Consider the following 19,577-nt stretch of genomic DNA (forward strand, 5'->3'; position numbering starts at 1 on the left):
AAAGGCAACCCAAAAACAACAATCATCTCCTGCTATTCGCCTCATTCTGGCCACTCTGATCTTGAAGTCGAACAGTTCTTTGAACCCCTCACGAACCATCTAATATCTATTCCTCGTCACTCTTTCGTATCCGTTTGTGGTGATTTCAATGCCCATCTCAAAGGAGCTTTTTCGTACCATTCAGAAAACAACAGGAACGGTTCGTATCTACAGGACTTCATGAACGAATGCAATCTTCTCGCGTCTAATACTTGCTTTCAAAAGAGGAAAACTAGCCTCTGGACATGGAAATCACCTTCCAACCAGTTATCACAAATTGACTATATTCTATGCCGAAAGCGCTGGAGAAATAGCATCCACGACTGCCAAGCCCACTCATCATCCGATCCCGTTGGATCAGATCATCGCATCGTCGTTAGCAAATGCAAATTGAGCCTTCGCTCTACCAAGAAGAAACCTTTAAATAGACTCAACTGGAATATACTAGAAAACCCCACCATTGCCACAGCTGTTAAAAATGAAATTCAAACCAAATGGACTGAATGTACCACAAAAGATTATAAGCACTTCTCAGAAATCGGTATGGCTGCTTGTATGAACCACCTACCAGTCAAGAAAAAGACCAAGGACAGTGAACCCATATCAATAACAAACGCACGCAGACAGGTCCTACACTCCAAAGTTACCGACCTTCAGAGGAACCAGACCAATCTGAAAAACGTTTATGTCAGAGAAGAAGAAAGAAGGATAACTCATATACTCAACCAGGCAAACAAATCAGAATCTACTGATGGTCTAAGAAATGCTTGGAAACTTGTCAAGGAGTTAAGCGGGAAGAAAAAAGCAGCATCTGTCTCTATCAAAAGTGACGACCCAAAAAAGTCGTGGAAAGATCATTTTGAAACCCTTCTAAACAATATTCCTGAAAACGTAAATGGCGAGACCAATGAAATTGATCCAGTGTTCCAATTGAACGAGGAAATCAATATTGATGACTTTACTCTTGAGGAAGTCAACAAGGCACTTAAACAGATGAAAAACGGAAAAGCTGCTGGACTTGATGGTTTACCTCTGGAATTCTGGAAACTTGATTCTCTCAGTACCGTTCTTCTACACTTCTGCAATGCAACCCTAAACGGTGAGCGCCCAGATGAATGGGGCCTATCCTGTATTGTACCTGTGCCCAAAAAGGGTGATTTAACCAAAGTTGACAACTATCGCGGTATTAGTTTAACTCAAGTTGCTGCCAAACTCTACAACAGACTAATATTAAACAGAATTCGCCCTGAGATTGATCAAAAGCTTCGTTTCAATCAAAATGGTTTTCGTCCGTCCCGATCGACATCATCACAAGTTCTTGCCCTTCGGCGCCTTGTAGAAGAAGTCAACAACCATAAAGTTGAAGCTGTATTAACATTCATCGACTTTAAAAAGGCGTTTGATAGTGTTAACAGAGAGTCAATGTTCAAAATCCTCCTAGCCTACGGCATTCCAGATAAGCTTGTTAACGCAATCCAGATTATGTATACCAACAACAGAGCCAATGTAATGACATCTGAAGGAGAAACCGAATTCTTTGATGTCGTAACTGGTGTGCTTCAAGGTGATCCATTAGCACCTTACCTTTTTATTATTGTGCTCGATTATGCTCTGAGGACAGCCATTACTTCTGAAGATGGATTCACTATTGAAAAACGCAGAAGTAGACGACATCATACCGAGAAACTAGCAGATCTTGACTTTGCAGACGATATATCTCTTCTTAATGAAACAGTAGTCGAAGCTGAAAACCTCCTACACAAGCTAGAGATATCAACTCAATCTATCGGTCTCTTTCTCAACGCTAAGAAAACCAAATATATGCACATCAACCCTACAACAAGCGATGGCATCCAATCTGTTAATGGTATCGCCCTGGAAAAGGTTGACGATTTCAAATACCTCGGAGCTTACACAAACTCTAACCATGACATAGAGATAAGACTTGCCCAAGCTTGGTCGGCACTTAATTCACTTGAGAAAATCTGGAAATCAGAAGCTTCACTCAGTATAAAAGTGCAACTCTTCAAGTCAACTGTCGAGTCCATCCTCCTATACTCCTGTGAATCATGGTCACTAACGTCTACTCTGACAAAGAAACTAGACGGGGCGTATACGAGAATGCTGAGAAAAGTCAAAAACATCCAGTCTAATGTCCACATTACTAACAAAGTGTTGTACGGTAAACTGCACCGATTGAGCAGTCTTATCCAGAAAAGAAGATTGCAGTTAGCAGGTCACGTCATCAGAGGAAATGAGCCGGCATCTAAACTTCTCCTTTGGCAGCCAACATTCTTAACAAAGAAGAGAGGTCGTCCACACAAGACACTACTCAAAGTCTTAGAACAAGACACTGGACTTGACAAAGGCGAGATGGTTCGTTTGGCGCACAACAGGGTCAGATGGAAAGACATGGTCATGTCATCACTTTCAAGTGGATGATTTATGTACATGTATGTATTTGTTCGCGTAAATTTAATTTTGTGAAAGAGAAATGCAAAACGATTTCACGAAAAGGCCGAAAATTTGCGTAAGTATATTTTGTCCGAATTTCGTGTACAAAAAGGCGGTAACAAAGGGAGGTGGAATTTTTTCATTTTCGTTTCCATTTTGTTTCAATTTTTGTTCAACTTCAAGGGGACTAAATAAAGTTAGTTTTAACGATTTTTAGTGGGAAAGCAAAATTGTTTTCGTTGAGCAAAAAGTGACGAGAAACTTTTTTATTCAAACATAATTTTCATACTTCTCAATGAAATATTTTTTCGCCGAGCGTAAAGGTGTATCAAGTATATAGCACCAATCACCATTAGAAACCGAATGCATCATCGCTATCTCTTATTTGTTGTTTTATCTGTCTGTTTAATTCTGTTTTTCTGCTTCTCAAAAAGGTGTTATTTTTATTTTTTCTTAACAGATTGATTATCCAGATTCAGCTGACAATTTCAAATAATACAATATAAAAGAAAGTCCGAAAATGTTCATTTTGACTTTTCAATACATGAAAAACAACAAAGTGAGTTTTTTAAAATTACAATATTTCGTACTCAAAACTAGTACATCATTCAGGTAAAAGTTCTCTTACAAACGTGTCGATGAGTTTTATGTAAAAATCTTGCTAATTAAAATTAAAATTAGAAAATGTTCACTAGAGGATAAAACAATTAATCAATAAAATGTGGTGAATAGTAAACAATAGAAAAATATAAGACATGAGAACATAATTAGTCAAAATCCCAATGGAAAAAGAAAGGCTAAAACAAAGAGGCCTGAATAGGAGGCAAGACGATAGAAACGACTCAAGAGACAAAAATTAGACAAAACCTAGGAAAAAAGATATAAATCTCTTGAGGCTTTGAGGCCGTGGTTCAAAATAGGTGATTTTCTTTTAATGTATAATGCTTCTTTTATAAGAAGAATGTTCCAGTTTGAGGCTGAATCAATGATCTTTGTATTGTTCTCTACGCAGTTTAGGTAGTAGTCTCTCGTTTCAGACTTTGTCAATTCACCAAGTCCATGATGTAGAAGATTGGTCATGTAACGCATTTCTTGGCAACTGGTCAGATGATCATAAATTGCAGTATTACATGACTTATTCTTATTAGAGGTGGCATGCTCCACACAACGCTCGTGAAGATTTCTATCTGTTTTACCAATATAGTCGGCACTACATCCAGGACAAGTAAAGTGGTAGACGACACTTGATTTTAAAAGACTTGGTGTTTTATCTTTCATATTTGTAAAAAATGATAACTTGTTTGTAGAATATATCACTTTAAACTTTATTTTCTTGTCGGGCTGTACTGACCTTTTCAGCTTCTTTTCAAGTCTGTCAAGAAGTTGTTCACATTGGGTCCCATGATAGGTGGTCTTGATCCAAATGGTGGTTTCAGTTTCACGATCTGTATCAGGTTCCTTTGATACAGTGTTTTGGAGAGTTCGGAAAATCAAACTTTTGCACACGTGTTGTGGGAAACCATTCCAAGATGCGATCTTCTTAATTAGAGTAAGTTCGTGTGGAAGTTTATTATCAGAAACATAAACGATTTGCCCTTGTGATTAAACTCCGTATCCATGAGGTTTTGTATCTCCATGGGGTGTGACTTTGAAAATTGATATACTGTCCAGTGTTTGTATCTTTTCGGTAGACAGACAGACCATCAGGAGAAATTTCGATATCAAGAAAATGTGGTGTTTCATTATCAAATCTATCAACAGTAAATTGAATGCTTTTATCGAAAGTGTTTAATTTTTGATGAATTCGATCGACGTCATTTGGTTTCACAAGGAGAAGCGTATCGTCTACATAGCGTCCGTAGAACTTAATTAATCCTTCATTTACAAGTGGCACAACAATAGACTTTTCAAGTTCGGTCATGATAATATTGGCAAGAAGAGGACCCATCGAACTGCCCATACTTACACCGTCAGTCTGCTCGTAGAGTTGACCATTACAGGAGAAAACGGTTTTCGTGCAGGTGTCTTTAATTAGTTTTTTGAGAGTTGATCTTTTAAGGGTGGTAGCTATCTCTTCATCTTTGTAAACCCGGTCGAGAATGATTTTTATGGTGCGTTGAAGGGGGACGTTTGTAAAAAGCGATACGACATCAAACGATACTAGCACATAGCCTTGTTCAAAAAGTTCATTAGGTATGTTTCGAATCCTTGTTGTTGTTTCAAAAGAATCTTTCAAGGTAAATTCATTAATTGTCAATGGATTGAGAAGATTTGCAAGATACTTCCCAACATTGTAATGAGTCGATCCGGTCGTATCAATGATGGGTCGAAATTTTGGGATTCGTTGGTAAGTTTTGTGTGTTTTAGGTAATCCGTGTGCGCGGGCCGGTTTAGCGTGTTTTGGTCTCATGGTTTTGTAGTCATCATCAGAAAGTTCATCACGACCGTTGAGAGTTTTTAAATATCGCTGTATTGTTTTCAGACGTGTATAGGTAGGATCAGTATCAATCTTTTTGAATTTTTTGGAATCAGAAAATAAAGAGTCCATAGACTTTTCGTAGTCAGCTATGTCGATTAGGACAACTCCATTACCTTTATCTGGTTTGAGGATTGCGACATTGCGACGTAGTTCTTTTACGATTTTGATAGATTTTAGATCCTGGAAAATTCTTTTGTCTTCCATATCAATAATATTGAACGAGAAAGCGCGAATCGAGTTTTTGGCTCTTTCAACACTGCGAGGATCTGTTTTCAGTACTTTTGAACGGTAAAGTTGCGACCAGACATCTTCAGCAAGGGCAAATGTGTCGATTTCGTTTGGAAAGGTAGCTAAGCCATTTGATAGACCAAAACGTAACAGTTTGTGTTCGTCGTTCGTAAGAATATGCGAAGATAGATTGGTGATAATAACATTTGGATTTTGTGTGATTTTATTCAGTTTGTCTCGAGCAGCAAAAAGAATGTCAATTTTACGGTTTAGTTTTTCGTTTATTGGTTTGGAAAAGTTGTAGTGTGAACACAACACAAACTGTTACGTTTTGGTCTATCACATGGCTTAGCTACCTTTCCAAACGAAATCGACACATTTGCCCTTGCTGAAGATGTCTGGTCGCAACTTTACCGTTCAAAAGTACTGAAAACAGATCCTCGCAGTGTTGAAAGAGCCAAAAACTCGATTCGCGCTTTCTCGTTCAATATTATTGATATGGAAGACAAAAGAATTTTCCAGGATCTAAAATCTATCAAAATCGTAAAAGAACTACGTCGCAATGTCGCAATCCTCAAACCAGATAAAGGTAATGGAGTTGTCCTAATCGACATAGCTGACTACAAAAAGTCTATGGACTCTTTATTTTCTGATTCCAAAAAATTCAAAAAGATTGATACTGATCCTACCTATACACGTCTGAAAACAATACAGCGATATTTAAAAACTCTCAACGGTCGTGATGAACTTTCTGATGATGACTACAAAACCATGAGACCAAAACACGCTAAACCGGCCCGCGCACACGGATTACCTAAAACACACAAAACTTACCAACGAATCCCAAAATTTCGACCCATCATTGATACGACCGGATCGACTCATTACAATGTTGGGAAGTATCTTGCAAATCTTCTCAATCCATTGACAATTAATGAATTTACCTTGAAAGATTCTTTTGAAACAACAACAAGGATTCGAAACATACCTAATGAACTTTTTGAACAAGGCTATGTGCTAGTATCGTTTGATGTCGTATCGCTTTTTACAAACGTCCCCCTTCAACGCACCATAAAAATCATTCTCGACCGGGTTTACAAAGATGAAGAGATAGCTACCACCCTTAAAAGATCAACTCTCAAAAAACTAATTAAAGACACCTGCACGAAAACCGTTTTCTCCTGTAATGGTCAACTCTACGAGCAGACTGACGGTGTAAGTATGGGCAGTTCGATGGGTCCTCTTCTTGCCAATATTATCATGACCGAACTTGAAAAGTCTATTGTTGTGCCACTTGTAAATGAAGGATTAATTAAGTTCTACGGACGCTATGTAGACGATACGCTTCTCCTTGTGAAACCAAATGACGTCGATCGAATTCATCAAAAATTAAACACTTTCGATAAAAGCATTCAATTTACTGTTGATAGATTTGATAATGAAACACCACATTTTCTTGATATCGAAATTTCTCCTGATGGTCTGTCTGTCTACCGAAAAGATACAAACACTGGACAGTATATCAATTTTCAAAGTCACACCCCATGGAGATACAAAACCTCATGGATACGGAGTTTAATCACAAGGGCAAATCGTTTATGTTCTGATAATAAACTTCCACACGAACTTACTCTAATTAAGAAGTTCGCATCTTGGAATGGTTTCCCACAACACGTGTGCAAAAGTTTGATTTTCCGAACTCTCCAAAACACTGTATCAAAGGAACCTGATACAGATCGTGAAACTGAAACCACCATTTGGATCAAGACCACCTATCATGGGACCCAATGTGAACAACTTCTTGACAGACTTGAAAAGAAGCTGAAAAGGTCAGTACAGCCCGACAAGAAAATAAAGTTTAAAGTGATATATTCTACAAACAAGTTATCATTTTTTACAAATATGAAAGATAAAACACCAAGTCTTTTAAAATCAAGTGTCGTCTACCACTTTACTTGTCCTGGATGTAGTGCCGACTATATTGGTAAAACAGATAGAAATCTTCACGAGCGTTGTGTGGAGCATGCCACCTCTAATAAGAATAAGTCATGTAATACTGCAATTTATGATCATCTGACCAGTTGCCAAGAAATGCGTTACATGACCAATCTTCTACATCATGGACTTGGTGAATTGACAAAGTCTGAAACGAGAGACTACTACCTAAACTGCGTAGAGAACAATACAAAGATCATTGATTCAGCCTCAAACTGGAACATTCTTCTTATAAAAGAAGCATTATACATTAAAAGAAAATCACCTATTTTGAACCACGGCCTCAAAGCCTCAAGAGATTTATATCTTTTTTCCTAGGTTTTGTCTAATTTTTGTCTCTTGAGTCGTTTCTATCGTCTTGCCTCCTATTCAGGCCTCTTTGTTTTAGCCTTTCTTTTTCCATTGGGATTTTGACTAATTATGTTCTCATGTCTTATATTTTTCTATTGTTTACTATTCACCACATTTTATTGATTAATTGTTTTATCCTCTAGTGAACATTTTCTAATTTTAATTTTAATTAGCAAGATTTTTACATAAAAGTCATCGACACGTTTGTAAGAGAACTTTTACCTGAATGATGTACTAGTTTTGAGTACGAAATATTGTAATTTTAAAAAACTCACTTTGTTGTTTTTCATGTATTGAAAAGTCAAAATGAACATTTTCGGACTTTCTTTTATATTGTATTATTTGAAATTGTCAGCTGGATCTGGATTATTTAAATGAATCTTGTTACAATTTAGAATCAGTTTTGTCTTTCTTTCACAAGGTAGTGGAAGGGGGGGGATCTTCAAAATCTAATAAACAGGGGTGCCTAATTTCTGGGGGGGGGGTTGAAAATTTCCTCTGAACCACCAAAATAAGGGAATTATACACTAAGACCAAGCTGCTTATAAAGCAATTCAGCTTATGATAGCTGAAAATATTCTCATAAACGGGGGTCCGGGAATTTTAAAAAAATTGACAAACGGGGGAGAGACGTTAATTCGTTCTTCTAAAATAGGACTTTGTCCTCACAAGGATTTATTGTACACTGGATATACAAGTACCTGGTTTTTGCTGATTTCTCATGTTCTAGCTATGTCCGCAGTAATGATATTATTGTTCACTCTCCTTCTCTGATTAAATGATTTTTCGATACATTTTAATTGCGTTTTATATAAAAAATAACTCATCCAATTCCCAAAAGAGACTTAAAACTTTCCTGTGAGAGTCAGATTCTTCTATTTAATTGCCAATTATATGTCGTTATGACGTTTCAAGCTCTGAGAAAGATCCAAAAGACGTGTTGTGTATAAGAAATTGAATGTTGACACCGGAAATTTTCAAACTTCAACCACAAGAAAACCACCTTGCCACCATGTGCCTCCTAAAGATTTTCATATCACAGTGACACCAAGACACTCAAGTTTAGTGTTTGTTACTTTTAGCTCTTGTGGTAACAAGTTTGGAAAGATATTCCCAATTGAAAATCTCGTGTTACTATAAGCATTTTGTTTGATTTTTCTTGTCTAATGATGTTTTTCTCACATTAGAGTTCACAAATGTATCCGGTTTGGTATTCTAGCCTTACTTTCAAAGTTTTTTCCCTGCAAAGGTACGAAATGAAAACGCTAGAGAACTTTTTTAAAATGAGATTAATAAACATTTTTCAAAATCGATACATTTGAGACGCCATGACAGTTGTCCTTTACGGACATAGCTAGAACATCAATTGTTTCTGAAACAAAGGAAATACAATGGTCGCTCTACTCCGTTTTATGAGTCATTTATCCAGTGTCTCTTATAATTCCTTGGTCCTCACTGACGCTTTTGTACCGTATCAATCTCATTCTAATTTTTTTTATTTGCTCATTCATTCTATGAACCAAAACTCATTAATTCATATCAACATTTCGGCAGTCAAAATAAATAATCTCTTTATAGTGTTGTACTACTCGTGGGAAAATGAACATATAATTCAAACTGAGAATTTCAATTGTATACTTATTGATTTCATGAATTATTATGATTGAACTCTGTCCAACATGGTTATAAAAATACTTATTTTTGATGGCTTAACGGAAGTAATCATAGCCAGACCTCTATGCATTATCTTTAAAAGCCCATTCAGAAAACAGTTAAACTCTCTAATTCGAACTTGAGTGAGGAATATATTTATTGATTTCAAAGCCCCGAAGGAACTAGATCCAAGACTCTAGGATGGGAAATGAAGCCATTTATTTCCCATTTTGGATACGGGACCCGTGGTGTTTTTCAAACAAAATTTCTAAATGCAGGGCTTCACTTTTTCTTGCTTTAAAAAGGTTGAAGATTGACCTCTAGCCCCTTCGGGGCTTCAAACTCAATGGATGTATTATGTTCGATTTACAATTCGAGAAGTTTGAAATCTTTTATAAGGATCTAACTTTAACAACCGTGAAGCTTGAATTAAAGAAAAATTTGAATGCTAGTTGAAATAAACGTACTCTTTCTTATTTCCCGGTCTTTCTTTTAAAGAATAGGTTCGCATCCTTGTTTGACGATGAGAATCACCTTATTGGGGTTCACTTTTAGAAAGATTCCAAAGTCGTTTGCAACAAAGATTATGGCTCGCCGAATTACTTTTTATTACCAACTTTTTTTTTCGACACCAACTTTTGTTTTTTGACATCAATTTTTTTTTCTGAAACCAACTTTTCGTTTTTTGCGACAAACCGAGTGTAGCACGGATTTTGCACAATTCGTCTGAGATGATCTGAGGTTCGTCTCAATAATAGATTGTTTATGCATTTGTTATACCTTTATACTGATGTATTTTCTGGTCTTTCTGTCCTTGAAATGTGCATCTGAGACGTCTCAGGGCCCCTCAGACTTTTCGAGATTATCTAAGGTTCCTCTCAATTTTAAAGTCTTTCTGTCCTTAAAATGTGCATCTGAGACGTCTCAGGGCCCTCAGACTTTTCGAGATTATCTGAGGTTCGTCTCAATTTTAAAGTCTTTCTGTTCTTATAAATGTGCATCTGAGACGTCTCAGGGCCCTCAGACTTTTCGAGATTATCTGAGGTTCGTCTCAATTTTAAAGTCTTTCTGTCCTTAAAAATGTGCATCTGAGACGTCTCAGGGCCCTCAGACTTTTCGAGATTATCTGAGGTTCGTCTCAATTTTAAAGTCTTTCTGTCCTTAAAATGTGCATCTGAGACGTCTCAGGGCCCTCAGACTTTTCGAGATTATCTGAGGTTGGTTTCAATTTTAAAGTCTTTCTGTCCTTAAAATGTGCATCTGAGACGTCTCAGGGCCCTTTAACTTTTCGAGATTATCTGATGTTCGTCTCAATTTTATTGTCCTCCTTTCCTTAAAATGTGCATCTGAGACGTCTCAGGGCCCTCAGACTTTTCGAGATTATCTGAGGTTGGTTTCAATTTTTAAAGTCTTTCTGTCCTTAAAATGTGCATCTGAGACGTCTCAGGGCCCTTTGACTTTTCGAGATTATCTGATGTTCGTCTCAATTTTATTGTCCTCCTTTCCTTAAAATGTGCATCTGAGACGTCTCAGGGCCCTCAGACTTTTCGAGATTATCTGAGGTTGGTTTCAATTTTAAAGTCTTTCTGTCCTTAAAATGTGCATCTGAGACGTCTCAGGGCCCTTTGACTTTTCGAGATTATCTGATGTTCGTCTCAATTTTATTGTCCTCCTTTCCTTAAAATGTGCATCTGAGACGTCTCAGGGCCCTCAGACTTTTCGAGATTATCTGAGGTTCGTCTCAATTTTATTGTCTTACGAGATTATCTGATGTACGTCTCAGTCTTATGGTCATTTCTTTCTTTTAAATGAAGTTTTTCCAAAAATTGTGATTAGCCTATATTATATCAACTGTTTGTGAAGATACATGATCACTAAATTGTACAGTCAAATCATAACATTTAATTTCATTTTTTACCAATAAAACCTGTTAAATCTACAATGAAAAAAGATCTCTGACGATCTGAGACGCTGCTTTCAAGGAAAGAAATAGTCAAAATTTGAAATAAACCTCAGATGATCTCGAAAGATCTCAGATGATCTGAGATGTTGTTTTTAAGGAAATACATAGTCAAAATTTGAGACGAACCTCAGATGATCTCGAAAGATCTCAGATGATCTGAGACGTCTGAGACGCTGTTTTCAAGGAAAAAAATAGTCAAAATTTGAGACGAATCTCAGAATGATGATCTCGAAAGATCCCAGATGATCTGAGACGTCTGAGACGCTATTTTTAAGGAAAAAATAGTCAAGATTTGAGATGAAATTTAGATGATCTCAGACGTCTGAGACGAATTAATCAAAATACGTGCCTAAGTGGACAAACCTCATGTTTTTTTCATACCATCTTTTCTCCGACACCAACTTTTTTTTTCTGACACCAACTTTTTTTCCAACACCATCAACTTTTTTCCGATACCAACTTTTTTTCGAGACCCGGATACGAAACTTCTTTTTTACGAAGTCAACCTTTTTGGTTATTGTCTCGCCCACCCAACCTGATTAATATAATGTGTGTAAGGGGCTTTAACAAATTGCGCGCCATGAAGTGAAACTTTTCGAGATGGAATTGAAAAATAAAAAGCTGAAACACCAGCATGAATACTGACTGACTTTAGGACAAAGTCTGGAAGTTTGTTTTGGTTGAACTTGAAGTCATTCCTTATAGTTAAGTACTTTGTGTTTTATTTCAAATTTGGTTTGTGAGCTTTCTGTTTTTTTTAACTTCAACCCTACTTTTTTTCCAATGTTCACTTTTTTTACTTGGAAGAGCTTAAAGCACTCCACTTAGCCCTTCGGGCTTTACAGAAATCTGTGATCAGATGCGCATGTGCATGTATTTACCGCTATATAAACGTAAAGGCCTTTTTACACTTTGAGTAATCAACGTTAGCAGGTAATCGAGACAAGAAAATAAAAGTTGGTAGGAAGGAAAAAAATGGTATCAAAAAAAAAGTGTGATATCGAAAAAAAAAGTTGGTGTCGAAAAAAAAAAAGTTGGTGTCGAAAAAAAAAGTTGGTGTCGAAAAAAAAGTTGGTAATAAAAAGTAATTCGGCGCGCCATAAAAGATTACAGGAGAGACTTTTTGGCTTTCAGAGTAAAAGTAATATATATTGAAATTACTGGATTTTTCTGGTCTTTCTTTTATACATTCTCGTCCGTAGTTATTATTCACCCTGCATTTTTCAATGCAACTTTGTATAATGAAGAAACACCTTTCTTCTTATTTTTTCCTAACTTAATTGAGCCTACTTTAGTGTTTTTTAGTAAGTACTCAGCATGCAACAGGAAGCGGAAAGTGTTGACATTATGAGCTGTATAGAAATAGATATCGGTTATAATACTGAAAAGTTTATTAAATGGTTTTAACAATCAATATTCTATTTAAAATCAACACCGACAAAGCTCGGCAAGTAGTAATTAGCCGTTCAAGTCAACCATTGATTTTAAAATCACCTATAAAATACAAACCCTGGTTCAGGAAGTTGATCCATTTCCTGAATCATGTGTAAGTTTTCACCGACAATTGTATAATCCACACGTGTCTGTCTCCCTTGGCCCTATGGGGGTTTTTATTTTGGTTATTCTTTAGTATTGTTTACTACTACTGTGCTTCGGCTTTCGGCTTTTTATTTGTACTCGTTTTTGTGATATTTCTGTGAGAACAACATGGTCTGAACGTTACGTCACATTTTTAGAACTTATTCCCTTGTTTTTTAAACGATATTAGAGAGCTCATTATTAGACTGGCACGCCAGTCGGGCTGGAATGGTATCACGCGGGAAAAGTAAGCAAACGCCCGCCGCTTTTATGTTCCCGCCCTCTGACATGATTAATTAACAGACTAGTTTGCTAGTCGAGCTCATTATGTATGTGTGCTCTGTTTACTGAGGCTTTGATTTGGGCTAGATCATTACTGCCGAATGTTAGCAATAAATAATACTCTTATTGTCCTCAACTTTGTGGGTCAAAACTCGCTATTATGGGAATGCTAAACAAACCTAAAGATTTGGATGTGTTAACTAGCCTGGATATTCAGAGTGTAAATAATATTCAAGTTGGATATTGGTTAGTAAAGCCTTGTTTGCCCTCATGTAAATGCAATGAGGTATTGCCTCTAGATACTTATTGTTGATGAATCTGGCATGGCATTTCCTTGTTCTTTAGTCTGTAAAGCAGCCTTTTTTATTAAGTCTTGGTATTTCCGTTCCCACCACTTCGTCCGAACATGATGACATCATCGATTTCGTTGCTTGGTAACCAATCCTGACGTCCTGAAAATAGATACCATCAGTCTTGAATTATATGATCTTCCTACGATATTCAAAAATGGACCGTATTGTGATCTTGAATTCAGTCATTTTTGTCAATTTCTTTGTTGTTGTTGTTGTTGTTGTTGTTGTTTATTTAGCAGCCATAATCTTATACCTTATGATGAGGACTGGCTTCTCCTTACAGAGGATGCCCGGTTTTGTAAGTGGTCTAGGAGTCGTCTCGTTAAAACCATCTTACGCTGTAGTTTATACTGCCTGCTAGATTGCGAGACACTAACAACACTAACAGTTTTTAGATCAAGTGCGGTAATCCGATGTGAGCCACTATGGGTCAACGCACTCTCACCTCATATGTATTCACTCAAATTATATCCTAAAATAACAGACTCGTCACAAGTGAAAAATTCTTATCATGGTTAAGGAATCATGAAAAAAGCTTCTTTGTCTACATTTTTGGGGAGCTTGGGAGATCTCCTTGTCATAATTGATTTTATGTCTCAAGTCAATCCTCTGTCATTCAAAAATTTGCTCTGCTAAAGATTTCTGCACGTGAGCTGAGGCCTTGTTTACGTCGTGTATGGCCAATTGCCAATAATCTACCATCCATCTACTTCTATTCAAAATACCGCTCTTTGAAGCCTATTGTGTATGCAAATTAGTGGTTTTTTAAAAGTCAAAATCCACTTTCCCACCTAGATTAGTCGATTTCTCCATTATACCGACCCAAATGACACACAACGTTGTTTCAACGTTTATCTAACGTTCACTACGTTAGATGAACGTTGAAACAACGTTTTGTGCCCGCTGGGGACATACAATAGACTGTTCATTGGTATATCTTTGGTCAATGAATTCATTCTGGAAAGAAGGAAAAAATTTGTTTTGATATTGAGGCACTTTCACGTATCATGTCGCCAGTCGCACCTTAAAACCAGCAGGACAATCTTCCCAACTCCTGAGAAGAAGAGATCTAAAACCTCTCGAATCTCCTTAAAAGGACATAAAGTATCTCCTCCGTGGAGAGGTTTGGTTCAAGTTTACCGCTTTGACTGTGCAATTGCTGTCTACAAAGGTCGGAAAATATAACTGATGTTTATAATTGGTAGCTAATAACCTATTTATTTATGTATTAGTCTTTTCCTTACATCTTATACCTTCATTTAAATGCTTTTGATTGATCTTGTTAATTCTGTTGATGTTTTTTTCTACTTTTTTAAGATTTCCGCATGGAAGGATTTTATAAAAAACTACCTTCGATTTCCTATGGAGTTTGTGAGGTTTAGTTTCCTTGCCATAAGATAAGCTGCTGAGTATCTTTCTACACCCGCTTTCTTTGAGAGTGGTGGAGCAATGCCTCAAATCAGGGGATACGTGAATAAGAAAAAGCCTTTTTGCTAATTCTGACATTTTCAAAGCTATTCAAAGTCTTCAAAATCAACATACGCTCCGTCTATCCATGAAGGGTAGCCATGGAGGCTAAGATAAGTGCATAGTACTGATGTCAGAACGCTTATTTAGTTGATGTGGTGATATTTGAGGATGACTCTCCCTTTTTCGACCCCAACAAGCATATTTTTCAATTTCATTAACAACTTCAAGTTGTTCGGAATTTTGACCAGATTTAAGCGAAATTTCAACTAATTCTATACCAGACTAATGAGGGTGGTATGAATCGACTGGCCGTGAAACCTGCTAATTAATGATATCGAAAGACTGTCCAAAAGTCCTTGATTATACCGACTTCATGCTTGATGCTGGCGTTGGTCATTTTCCATTTTCTGTCATTATCACTGTGAAATCATTATACCTCTTATCGATCGAATGATTTCTTCATTTTCCATTTTCTGTTCATGACCAATAGAGCTGATCAAAAAATGATAATCTGAATTCAAAATCTTATATCCAAATCTCAATTTAAGATCTCAATTCAAAATCTGACTCAAACTCTTATCACTGCTTACTGATAAACTTGCAGAATTATGTCATTTCAAATTCAACTACCATTACAAATATTCTCAAAAAGGTTTTTCCGGTGACACCATTTTTTACGGTTTTTATCGCAATTCTGGTAGTAAAAATCTTGATTTGTTTTTGATTTGTTTTTCACATTGTGTCCACTTCTCAGGCTCATTTTCAGATGGCTCTAGCAAAATAAGTCATGCAACCAAACTACATTTTCAGAAAGGGGGTCAGAAACGTTCGGTAAAATGCACTTGAAGAGTACCTTTTCACTACTCAAGAGCTGTACTGCACGGGTCCGATTTTGAACGCCATTTTTTAGCGGCACATGCCGTCGTTTAGAAATTGGGCATAAATAATGCATTGTATTCAAAGCAGACATCTCTAAGCTAGAGATCTCAGAGTAACTGTATCTAGAAGTTTTCCTGCCATCTCTATGAAACTATTCCATTCGCTCCTAAACTGACTGAGCGAGAAACTGTTATATCCATTTCATGAATTGTAAATAACAAGTTTCAACCACCTGTGATCAGCTGGAGCACTGTTTCAGGAATTTTCTTTCGCAGTCAGAAGTAATTGAAAACTGTGCCTTGATATGTTTGTCCATCTAACGTTAATTGATTTGATGTTCAGCTCTCGAATAACCTAGCCCCAATATAGACCAGCGATACTTCACCCATCTAATCGCCCATCTAAAGTCAATCGAGTTGATACTCTGCTCTCGAAAACTTTTTTGTATCTTTGCTCAGTACATGCAGACCTACTTCATTGAAAAATAATCCATTCGTCTTTGAACCTCGGGCATAAAATCATTCACGAGACCTTAACGAGGCTTTCAGGAAATAAGTCTAGCATACTGGGCGATCAATTTGATCATCTCGTTTGAACTGAAATAGACAACTAAAATTATTATTTATGACTTGCCCAAGTGAACGTTGAAAATCAACTGCCACGTCATATACAGACAGGGGTGCTTAAAATTTAAGGCTTTGCATTTGATGGACCCATCCACTGGCCTCTGAAGCTATGCTAAACTGCAATGTTCAGTAATGCATGCTCAAATGCTCGAGGTATTTCAGATGACGTCAGTTCCTTTTATGTTACTTTGAATCATGGGAAAACTTCACATCTGATGACGTCATTTACCAGTGATATTGACGTCATTCCAGATATCTTTTGTTGCACTCATTAGAGAGTCAATAATTATGTGTATACGTTTATTCTATTCATCAACCAACGACCGAACGTCCATAACAACATCCAAAACAGATCTTTTTAACGTTCATTTAACGTTTTTCTCACGTGCATTTGACGTCAACAAAGGACATTCTTATTCCAGACACCCCCCTTATCAATTTTTAGGAAAATGCTTTTGCCCAAATTATGCTCTGTATTAGCCTTATTTTCAAAAATGTTTCACCCAGAACACTTTAAGTTTTGCTTACTAAGTTCCAAGCCCCCCGTTTATTAGGTACCCGGGAGTAATCGTTAGCCTGTACCAAACTCTTCTTCGCAGGAAGAAATCCCACAGTAACTCAAAAAAGCAAATATGCGGTGTGAGGGTTGGTACAGGCTAACTAATCGTGGGCAAATATCCTGTTTATCTAAATCACATAACCTAGAAATACAGAAAGCTCACTCTATAGAGTTCCCTGTTACTCAAAATTTCATTTAACTACAATCTAAGCCCTTACCATTTTCCGCTTTTCCTTATTCGCTCTGGCAGATTTCCTTTTTCTCGAATAGTTCTGTGTTGCGAAGAATTTCCTAATGTTTGACAATGATCGAAGCTGTTTGACTTTGGCCGGGACTTTTAGGTTAGATTCGAGTTTCTCGATTGTTTTTGTTGATGTAGTATAAAACTACCTTTCTACACATTGGGTTCATCTTAGGTTAAATTCAAATCAACAGTCTAAAACTTTTTAGGTTGTAATTATAGTATTTATTTATTTTTCATCTTTTTTTTGGCTCATAGATATAAACTTTTCGTTTTTAGGGTCTATTTACATTGTTAAACTATGATATATAAAATTTGAATTTTGTTATTTACAAAGGAAAAATTGAATTTAAATCAACTATTGTAGAATAATAATTAGCTATCTATTAAATTAGATACGATATTTTTCATCATCATCACCTCGTCAATCTAGATCCGAGAGGACGTAGGACAGAAAGATATTTTTACAGTTCTTGCATTTTTACCACTTTTGACTGACTTTAGAAAGTTGATCGTTTGTGATTTTACGCTCCTTTGGCACGCATGTGCAGCACGATATCATTATAGTTTTTATTGGAGTTTTATCTGATCTTCAAACATTTGTCAATAGTGTGTTTTGGAGTCATCCAGGATACTGTCTGACGTTTCGTGACATTTCTCTGCTTCATAGCAATCGAGGGGTTTAGACTCCAGCGTGACATATCCAGCCCATTTTTCTTTAGATCAGTGATTTGCTAACATTTTGTGCCCATCTTTTGAGCTTCAGTAATTCGACTGGTTTACAAACGTTCGGTTGATTACATACCATTTGATTTCGCACGCAAAACAAAGCGTTCGGGATAAATTCTTTTGTGCCTTTCGCTTTCTTTGCCAGACACTTAGTGAAAGCACCTTGACAGATACATTGACAATCTTTAGCTCCTTGCTCCCCAAAGCATTGTGGGTATGTTTCTTCCAATAGGAAAAGTGAATCATCCATCATGGGTTTTGATTGAGTGAGTGTGACCATACAGCATATGGTGGCCAGGATTGAGATTGTTGTATACGTGTTCATCTTGTTGGCGTGTTTGTTTGTTGATTCTGGAAAATGGAAAATGAGAAATATTTAGAAGATTTGTATTTGATACTAATACCAAGGGGAAATGAGAAAGCTACTTTGACTTTAGTCACCCTGAATGTTTTCTACGCAAGGAATCGTCGACATAATTCCCAAAGCATCAAGAGAAGAATAAAAGAAGAATCTCTTAGAGGTGTTAGAGTTTTAGGCTCAGACCATACACAAGAAAACATTTCATATAGCCAGAGGAATTCCTCTGATATAGCTATGTAGGTTAAATGGATTCTCATTATTTCCTACTATAACAAAGAGCGCTCCGTCAAAATGTCACGTTGAATCGAAAAAAACTTGTCTCCTTTGAAGATGTTTCCTTTCTCACAATATTGAAGATTGACATATCCTTACCTTGCGAAATTGTTATGTTGCAAAGTTCCGTTCTCTCAGTTTTCTCTTGTTCGTCCTTTGGTTAACACTGTGCGCAGTAGAGAGTTTCTAGTAAATGAATAGCAATCTCAGGTCTCAGCTCTCTTTTATAACAATCTCCCCTCTCGCTACCCCATGTATAGGTAAAAGATAAAAGGTATAGATAAAAGTCATAAAGTACTTAATCAGAGAGACAATGGATATTACTAAGCTGGATATTAAGGAGATAACTTGATAAGGCAAAGGGTTGAGTTTATAAGAAATCGAAGTGTCTTGCGATTCATTCCAAATTTCTTTCATTATACTCCGTACGTAGCCTATATTAGACGTCACCCGCGTTTTTCTACGCAACTAACGTCTATTCCACTTTGCGACTTTTTCGAATGTTTTGAGCCCAGGTTTTTGAGCTCCAAACATTCAATTTTTTGACATCACTTAAACTTTCGAAGCTCCCGCAGTAGCAAGAAAATCGAATTTGCTTCAAAGGCTTCTATTTTCCGAAAATCATGAAAGTGGATCTCACCAAAGAAATCGATCAAAGGAATCGAGGAATCGATCTTGCGATGCATTCTAAATTTCTTTCATTATATTCCGTGCGTAGCCTATACTAGACCCCCAACCACGTCATATCAAAAATTTTAAAATGTCATTTGATGTATCTCTAAAACTAAAGATTACGGAGCAAGAGTAAGTGGAGAAATCCAGGGAAAGAAGTGACTCCTACCTTCGTGTAGACATCTAAATAGAAGTTAACCCTCGAACGCGGACGTAAACCTACTGTACTACTTCCTTATAAATTTTTAGAAGGATGTAGTATTGATATGGTATATGTACAATGATCCTTTCCAACTAGAGGTAATAAGTGATAGTCCCTTGAGCGTGTTAAGGTGGCTTTGAAACTTTTTTTCGGCTGTACTTTGATTTACCTGCTTCTCATAATAGTATAG

At 36.7% G+C, this 19,577-nt stretch overlaps 2 protein-coding genes and 1 long non-coding RNA gene across 3 annotated transcripts; 1 reads left to right on the forward strand and 2 right to left on the reverse strand.

Annotated features, from left to right (window-relative positions):
• Positions 1-4,066: 4,066 nt before the first annotated feature.
• On the reverse strand, positions 4,067-5,176 carry LOC136818831 (uncharacterized). The gene has a single exon (XM_067075064.1). The coding sequence runs from the start codon at positions 5,174-5,176 to the stop codon at positions 4,067-4,069; it is 1,110 nt and encodes a 369-aa protein (XP_066931165.1).
• A 522-nt stretch (positions 5,177-5,698) lies between these two features.
• LOC136818832 (uncharacterized) lies at positions 5,699-7,513 on the forward strand. Its single transcript, XM_067075065.1, has one exon. It carries the CDS (start codon positions 5,699-5,701, stop codon positions 7,511-7,513), a length of 1,815 nt encoding a protein of 604 aa, XP_066931166.1.
• Positions 7,514-17,360: 9,847 nt separating this feature from the next.
• LOC136818857 (uncharacterized) lies at positions 17,361-18,745 on the reverse strand. Its single transcript, XR_010848371.1, has 2 exons — positions 18,613-18,745; positions 17,361-18,230 (listed from the first exon to the last, which is right to left on the reverse strand). It is a non-coding gene; the product is annotated as an uncharacterized lncRNA (long non-coding RNA).
• Positions 18,746-19,577: the final 832 nt, after the last annotated feature.

This window comes from Clytia hemisphaerica, unplaced genomic scaffold (genome assembly GCF_902728285.1).
Source record: "Clytia hemisphaerica strain Z4C2 unplaced genomic scaffold, Clytia hemisphaerica genome assembly, whole genome shotgun sequence".
Lineage (NCBI taxonomy): Eukaryota > Metazoa > Cnidaria > Hydrozoa > Leptothecata > Clytiidae > Clytia > Clytia hemisphaerica.

Bases quoted from the DNA above. Each gene is read 5' to 3' on its own strand.
- LOC136818831 (XM_067075064.1), bottom strand. From the start codon at position 5,176: ATGGAAGACAAAAGAATTTTCCAGGATCTAAAATCTATCAAAATCGTA.
- LOC136818832 (XM_067075065.1), top strand. From the start codon at position 5,699: ATGGAAGACAAAAGAATTTTCCAGGATCTAAAATCTATCAAAATCGTA.